General features: G+C 28.6%; 1 protein-coding gene across 1 annotated transcript; it reads right to left on the minus strand.

Moving 5' to 3' along the window:
- Positions 1-4,372: 4,372 nt before the first annotated feature.
- Positions 4,373-5,107, minus strand: LOC138338896 (uncharacterized). Its single transcript, XM_069289980.1, has one exon. The coding sequence runs from the start codon at positions 5,105-5,107 to the stop codon at positions 4,373-4,375; it is 735 nt and encodes a 244-aa protein (XP_069146081.1).
- Positions 5,108-9,226: the final 4,119 nt, after the last annotated feature.

The raw sequence follows: 9,226 nt of genomic DNA on the forward strand, positions 1-9,226 counted from the left end.
CCCCCCCCAAAAAAAAAGAATACAAAAAAGAGGAATGGAAGTGTCACATAGTTCTCGAGGAAAAATCCTTTCATAGGAAAAAAATGTGTAACATACAAGTCTTGTAACCTATCCTTTGTAACATATATTTTGTCCGTAAATAATTTAATTTTTTTAAGTTAATAATCGTTATGTTGTTAATATATTTAGACGTAATTTTTATTTTTACATGATAAGAGACACGTTTGGTCTCAAAAGAATTTAGAGAATTTTAGTGATTTTTAGTCTAAGAGAAGGCAATCTTAAAATCACAAGTAGCAACTAGGGGGATATTGTAAATGGAAGAAAAGAATTACATGTCATGTTTAAATAAAACCATTAAAAACTGATATCATAGATATTTATGCTATAAAAATGAAAATAGAAGTCTGGAAATTGATATAACAACTAAATCAAAGTTGTTTTTACACAAAATAGATGAAGATTTAATAATCAAAATAATAATTTGCGCTTGTAGTTATTTTTAAATAAGTATTTGATATTAAAAAATATTCCTTCATGGAATTATAGATATATGTCCACATATTAGCTATTTTGTAGTGTGAAATTCCTTTTAAAGTAGGATTTGAATTAATATATCGTGCTTCCCATATAGTCCTTGAAATTGATTGATTTGTGGACAACGTTATTTCGAAATTATAATCCTGCCTAGATTCATATCTCAAATAAATAAACTGTAAATCTGATTAGAACTTTGATTGTAGATATTCTACCTTATTCTTGTAACAAACAAATGACTTATAACAAGGGAAAAGAGTCTGATATACCAATTCGAACTTGTTGGATGCCAACTCGGCCCTTCGACTTAACTCAACTTTGTTATTTAGAGTTGATATATCTCTGAAAGTGGCTCATATATATCCTTACTTATATAAAAATGATTCATATATGCTCTTTTTCTTTAACGAAAATAAAAAAAAATGAAATTTTATTTTTTTTAAAAAATATAATCTCATATGAGTATATTTAATCCTCCTCAAACATATATATTCTTTTTGACTTTTTTTTAATGACTAATTTAGATTTATTATTTTGATGGTCAAATTTATTTATGTTTTACTAATATTTTTTTAAAACTTATTATCGATGACCAATTTTTTTTTCAAATACAAAAATTAAATTACAATAAAGACAAAAAAATAGTTTTAAATTAGAATATAGCCACAAAAATATAGTTCTAGATTTTTTTCTTTACACAAAGGAATGAAAGAACAAAAAATAAGAATAAGAAACTCAAATAATTATAATATAAGAAGTGAAAAAATAATTTATATATGAAAAAGTTTAAAATATACCTTGAACTTGGCTAAAAGAATCGTATATACCCCTAAATAATTTTAAAGAAAATTAAAAGTAAAAAATATAAATTTAAAACTATTTTTTTTTACTTCTGCTAATGAATGGTACATGTGAGCTCATTTTGTAACGGTAAGAGTAGATTTGAGCTGTTTGTATAAAAGTAAGGATATATATGAGTCATTTACAATAGGAGCATATTAACTCCAAATGACAAAGTTAAGGGATATATTAAACCATTTTCCCTTATGGACAGTGAACTATGTACTATAATTTTGTTGAAAAGGAGAAAAGAGCTATTATGAGAATAACAACAGATCATTTAGGCATGTAAAAATATGAAATCTCTCTTTTTAACCTTCTTTAAAAACTACTTTGAAATTATTTGTACTTGAATTTAATCAAAACTATCTTAATCACATGAAATTCATTTTTTCATGTTTCTTAAAAAGAAAAAAATCAAAGAACACGAAAGTAATCCACAAGTCCTATTTCACTAAAATAAATGTGTGAAAGTTTTGATTGAATTTCCTATCTTTGAAGAGATTCTTGGCCCCTACTCCTCTTTTAAACACAACTCTCAGTCGATTCTTTTGTCAAATACTGATCAAAATCTCTTCCTTGAACCTTCTTCAAAAACTACCTTGAAATTACTAGTACTTGAATTGAAACAAAAAATAATCAAAATTATCTCAAACAAACGAAAATCATTTTTTCATGTTTTTGAAAAAAAAGTTCAAAGAACACGAAAATAATCCACAAGTCCCATTTCACGAAAATAAATGTGTAGAAGTATTAGTTGAATTTCTGATCTTTGAAGAGCTTCTTGGCCCCTTCTCCTTTTTTTTTTTTTAAACACAACTCTCAGTTGATTCTTTTGTTAAATACTGATCAAAATCATTGTTTGTCGAGCAAAATCATTCTTCCTTGATCGAAAAGTGGAACAAAAAAAAGATCTAAAAAAATTTAGCAAAGAAAAATGTCATTATGAATTTGAGTTATGAATAGTGATTTTGCAAATTTTTCATTTTCTATATATATATATATATATATATATATATATATATATATATATATATATATATATATATATATATATATATATATATATATATATATATATATATATATATATATATATATATATATATATACACACAATTGAATATTGCTCACTCTTACGAAAGGAGAGTTAGCTCCAACTAATCAAGCATAAAACTTTACACATTAAAACTAATTTACATATACAAAAAAGGAAAAATGTACAAGTATCCTCCTCCTCCAACCTATGTTCGAAATTTCAGAGATACACTTATACTTTACTAAGATCCTATTACCCCTAAACTTATTTTATAAATAATTTTCTACCCCTTGACGGCCTACATGACATTATCATTCAAAAATTATCAATACACCTGAGCCCAAAAGATAGTGCCACGTAAGTCGAAAAGTGGTAAAAAATTATTTATATAATAAGTTTGGGGGGTGGAGTGGGGGTGGAATGGGGGCGGGAGTAAGAGAACCTTAATATAGTTTAAGTGTGTCTATGAGATTTCGGGCATAGATTGGGAAAGGGGTACTTATACATTTACCCTTAAAAAACATATTAAAACTAAAAACGGTGGAGAAAAACAAATCATAGCTAATAATTCATAATTACAAAGGTAAAGATTTTTAAAAAAGAAGTGTATATAGATTTCTTCGCCACGCTTATTCTAGAATTTTATATTTCTAAATAAAAGGTTTACTAACATGCTACTATGCATAAGAACTACGTTTATATTAGATTTTTTTAAAAAAACATAAGAACTACGTACTATAAATTTGTTGAAAAGGAGAAAAGAGCTATCATCAGAATAACGACAGAACATTTAGACATGTACATATCAATATTAAATTTCTTCTATAACCTACTTAAAAAACTACCTTGAAATTACTTGTGCTTGAATTGAAACAAAAATAACCAAAATTATCTCAACCACATGAAATTCATTTTTTCCTTTTTCTGGAAAAAAATTCAAAACAACACGAAAATAATCTACAAGTCCTATTTCACCAAAAAAATGTTTGGAGTGTTTGGTTAAATTTCTAATCTTTGAAGAACTTCTTGGCCCCTACTCCTCTTTTAAACATAACTATCAGTCAGTTCTATTGTCAAATACTGAGCAAAATCGTTCTTCTTTTTGAACCTATTTCAAAAACCTACTTCAAAAACTACTTTGAAATTACTGGTACTTGAATTGAAACAAAAAATAACCAAAATGATCTCCACCAAATGAAATTCATTGTTTCATGATTTTGAAAAAAAATTCAAAGAACACGAAAATAATCCACAAGTCCTATTTCACTAAAATAAATTTGTGGAAGTATAAGAGCTTTTGGCCTTTTTTCTTTTTTTAAACATAACTCTCAGTCGATTCTTTTGTCGAGCAAAATCATTCTCCCGTGATAGAATATTGGCTCAGTAAAGATCTAAACAATTTAGCTATGAAAGCTGTTGTTATGAATTTAAGTTTTGAATAATGACCTAGCAAATTTTAGATTTAAAAAAAATTTATATACTACTCACTCTTAATTAAGCTGCAGTACTACCGAAGTGAGGACCAATTGACAGACATTTTTACTAAACCTCTCAGGTTTCTCCCTTTCCAAAAGCTGAGGAAGTTGATGGGAGTCAATACAATGGACGAGTTCAAGAAGGTGAGTTAAACTGAAGTTTGACAACTTTCAGTTTAAGGGAGGGTGTTAGTGTTTAAAAATTCAGTTTAGTAATTAAAGTTCTGTTAGAAATAAATGCCTATATGTTATGTTTGTCCCAGTATTTAGGAAGTAATTTAAACATGTGCAGCTTTCAAGTTTTAGGATTGTAATTTCTAATTTTTAGCTTCAAGTTATTTTAGCATATAAAGAATTGTATTGGCAACTATTTAAGTCATTCAGTCAAAAACAACTCCTTCATAATATTTCCTTTCTCATTAGGCAACCTTTGTACGACATTCAGAACAATAATGTCCAAATTTATGACAACAATAGCATTCTATCTTGGATTTGTCAAAACCTCTCCTTTCACTTTGTCGTAGTCATCATTGGCTCTAAAAGTTCTATTGCCATACTTGTTGCCTCCATCTCTATTGCCTCGATCTCCTCTCCCTCTCCCTCTCCCTTTACCTCTTACTCTACAATTGGAAGAAATACAAGTAGACGTCTTCAAGGCTTGCTCATCAGAAGTTGAATTTCGATTCATCTTCTGCTCGTGTACCAATAAAGAGCTTTGCAATTCGTCAAGCGATAACTCATCTATATCTTTGGACTCCTCAATGGAGCAAACGGCATAATCATACTTCGACGTCAAAGAGCATAATATCTTTTCAACAATTGTGATATCGTTCATCTTCTCGCCATGGAATCGCATTTTGTTGCTAATATCTATTGTTCTAGCGCAGTAACTCATTACAGACTCTCCTTCCTTCATCTGCAAGGTCGCAGAATCCCTTCTTAAGGTTTGAAGTGTTGCGCGCTTCACTGTAGCAGTGCCTTGATATTTCTTTTTCATGGAGTCCCATATATCTTTAGAAATTTCTTTGCATAAAATAGTTTCTAAGATAAGACGTTCGATAGACTGAAAAAGGTAATTTTTCGCCATCAAGTCCTTTAGCTTTCTTGCTTCAAACTCCGTTGTTTGAGTATTTGTCAAGATTTCGCCTTCAGCCGAAGCAGTGATACCAACCTCCACAATTGACCAATACTCCTTTGACCTTAAAATTTTTTCCATAAGCATGCTTCAATGGTCATAGTGACCATCAAAACGCTGAATAGTTGCTTGCACATAATTGCTCTATGAAGCCATTAACTTACTGTATATTTCTCTATTTTTCTTTTTATAATATAACCTGGCGCTGATATCACTGATAGAAAAAATAGAATCTAGAAATATATCTGTAAGTGAAAAGAACGAAATAGAAAAGAAAGGAAATATTATTGAAGGAGTTGTTTTTATTGAATGACATAAAGAGATGCCATACAATTTTTTCTATTGTAAAACAACTTGATGGTAAAAATTAGGAACTACAATCCTAAAACTTGAAAGTTGTCCACGTTTAAATTACTTCCGAAAGACTAGGACAAACATAACATATAAACATTTTAATTTCTAACAGAACTTTAATTACTAAACTGAATTTTTAAAAACTTACAATATTTTGCTTATAATTTTTATTGAACAAAGATTTTCCTTTCTAATTACCTTCTTTGATAGATATTGCTAAATTTTGATACTAATAAAGGTTGTTTTTTTGTTTTTAGACATGCTTTCTCAAACTGAATATGAGAAACAACATTTTTAAAATATTATAACCAATCTTCAAAAAATGCTAATTTAACTTTCAAAATGAATTTATTATATTTAACTTGTGCAAAAATGAATGCAAGTTCAATAGCACTCTAAGGAGGATTGCAAGATTTATCATGATTCTTCGGGTCATGCACGTTGATAGTATTAAGAAAAAAATTGATACATTATCAAAAATAACAATAATTGTTGCCAAAATACAAGAATAAAATAAAAAAGGAACACAAATACAAACTAACAAAAATTGCACGGTCTACATAAGAAATTTGTAAATATATTCAATGCACATGCTAAATTTATTTTGGATACATAAAAAAAATAAAATCAAACTACATTGTTGAAAAAAAAATTGTTCTTTAACTTCAACTCAATATGCAAAATACTATATATGCAAAAATAATTAAATACCTCTTCATCAACTATCTGGTCTTCTCCGTCCTTTTCAAGTACCCCATGAGTAGATGAACATACTACATTTTTATCTAAATTTGAGGAAGAATTTGTTCTGATCATCTCTCTTCCATCATTTTAGAAGTGGATCCTACATTATCCGCTATTTCTTGAATAATACATAGACTAAAGGATGAAAAATCACTAGAAATTTGACGATTAAGTTGAATAACTCTAGTAAGTCTCTTAGATTTATCCATTGAAGATTTTTATAGAGGTCCAATCGAGATTTATTCTACTTTCAACAATTATGAATGATTTAGATAAAATAAAATCAGAAAATAAATGTAAAAAAAAAGATAAAGATGAATACCTTAATTAATGGGATTTGTGTGAATTCAATTTCTGAAGATAAAAAATACCAAAAATTACGATAGAGAGATATGAGAAATTTGAAAGTTGAATGAGAATATGAAATAGAAAATACGAAAGAGAGAAAAAAAATATTTTTTTTATTTTTATATATGAGCCAAATTGGAAGAGAGAGATACGTAGGAAACATGAATAAATAAAAACTAAAGATTTTTTATTTTAACAAAAATTAAAATAGTTGGGTAACATGTATGAATGGGATATACCTTGGAAACCTGAATTAGTGGAGTTAAATAAAGTAACTTTTTTTATAAAATTAGTTGGAAAACATGTAGGCAATAGGAGATAAAATAGGGATTTAATTAGGATATGTTATGAAACTATATAAATTTAGAAGAAGAAGAAAGTAAGGAGAAGAGAAAAGACTTCTTATTTCTCTTGAAGTATATTCAGGATTCATAGATCTTTCACAAATCTTATTTACAATGAAGGAAAACCCTTTATTTATAGGGAAAATCTTACTTGGTCCCCAAGTAGGATTCCTAACCATATCCAACAAGGACTCCACATAATTAGATATTCACTATAACATAAATTGTGTATAAAACATTCCCTTGAATGTCGGTAGATTATGTGCCTCGTCAAAACCTTACTAGATAAAACCCAGTAGGAAAAAATATAGTGAAGGAAAAAGAGTACACATATCCAATAATACGCATTATTGATGCCTCATTAAAAACCTTACAAGGAAAACCCAATGGGACAAAACCTTGTGAGGGAAAAAGAGTACATCGCGTATTAACTCTCCCTTATGAGAAAATTAATTTAGAGACTAGAATCTTCGTTTTCCAAGTTTGTGCACCATCTTCTTGAAAGTTGTAGTTGGTAGAGACTTGGTGGATAAACCAATTTTATTGTTACTTGAACAAACATGTTGCATGTTGATATCTCTATTCTTGGGAGCTCATGAGTGTAGAAAAACTTTGACGAAATATGCTTCCTTCTATCTCCTTTTATGAATATTCCTTTTAGGATCAAAGATTTCTGCAATTTTCTTACTTTGACTAATTTACGCAAATAATTTATTGCCTTTTGAAAACTTTTCAAGAGTTTCAATTTTAGTTATCAACTAGCATAATAGTACTTGTATATGCTCTATGCATTTTGAATCTATTTAATCCTTATGAGGATGATAGACAAGTTTTTCAAAAACTTGTATATGCTATAAATTTGAACCCATTTTATATTTTCATATCAATTTTGTTAAGTGACAACATTCAATATTAGATGTATGACATCTTCTAGTGCCTAGATTGCAAGTCAAATAAGTTTTACGCTTACCAAGATGCATCATTCCACTTTTCATTTGATAATTATTTCTACACAAGCATGCTTCAATAGATGTAGAATTCATATCCTCATAATCTTTTACAATATTGCACGCTATTGTATCAAAGATATCGTCAATGATATACCATTTTGTATCAATTCACAATACGACAAAACTATTGAGATCTCATCACTTCATTATTTTTTAGGTAGCTACCCTTCTCATGAGGTTTCATAAAGTGTTATGTCGTAGGCTCTCCAAGAGCACATTATCTTCTTATTATGATCATTTTGATTCTTTGATCCTACCCTTTTTTCAAAAATTATTTTATTTAGAATTGATTAGTCTATCATGCTTCATGCATGTCGTAGACTCTATCCTTAAGGAACATTCAATAAGAGTATTTACAACTCTTGTGTTGCTTCTAATCTCCCCTTTATGTTAGACAAACTAACATAAATCTCAATTTTTGAAGAATTTCTAATTTTTCAATGTATGTCCATTACTCAGTATGCATATCTTTGGGATGATCAAATTATTCATGCCAACTAATATAATTATTAGTACTCGTAAACTCCAAGTTTACTACTCCATGTGCCTTCTGCTTTAGTAAATTTCTAATTTATTATTATATGAGTTAATTTCAATTTTATTACTCTAAGAGAAATTTTTAAATTTATTTCTTCTCAATTACTTACCCTTTAGGTGAGTCGTGATCCCATCATTGAATGAACTAATCTGAAAAAAATTGTGCATGTAATATATTATTTGTGCCAATATTTTTGCAAACATCAAGTTGCGAGATAATAATAGACACATATGAGACCATATAGAAGAAACATTTATTAGGACCATTAAATATCTAAACAATCCACTAAGTGGATGACTAAGTCCACAAATATCTGTATACGTTTCTAGAACGCAAAAAATTCAATCTCAACTTTCGTTTATGGTGGTCTCACAATTAGCTTGCCTTGCTAACAAGTAGTACAAGAAAATTCACCATTTAAAAGAATATTTAGTTTCTTCCATGAAAGTCCATTTTAATTTTTCATAATTCGTCTGAACATTATAGACTAATGATGTCTTAGACAATCATGTCGGATTAAGAAAGTATTGAAATTAGAAAATTTCTTATTTATCATAGAATGTGCCTCTATTGAACTAATGCTTGTCCAATACAAGCCTGAAGATAAAGCATGAAACATTTCTATAATATATGTCTTCTTAGAGACATTCTTGATGATACCACATCGTTAACCAAGGTCGCAACCTTTCTCATGCCTAGCATGGTGGCTAACACCTCATTCCCTTTAGAGAATGGAACCATATTTTAGCATTTATCAGAAGTTCTCATTCTTCATGAACGGAACACAAACATGTGAGCTTATCAAATTATGATTGCTAGTACCTCATTCTAATTTATGTGAATTATTCAATCAATTGTCTTC

The sequence above is a fragment of the Solanum lycopersicum genome, chromosome 10, assembly GCF_036512215.1.
Source record: "Solanum lycopersicum chromosome 10, SLM_r2.1".
Lineage (NCBI taxonomy): Eukaryota > Viridiplantae > Streptophyta > Magnoliopsida > Solanales > Solanaceae > Solanum > Solanum lycopersicum.

Excerpts from the sequence above, each read along its gene's own strand:
- LOC138338896 (XM_069289980.1), bottom strand. The coding sequence starts at position 5,107 with ATGGAAAAAATTTTAAGGTCAAAGGAGTATTGGTCAATTGTGGAGGTT.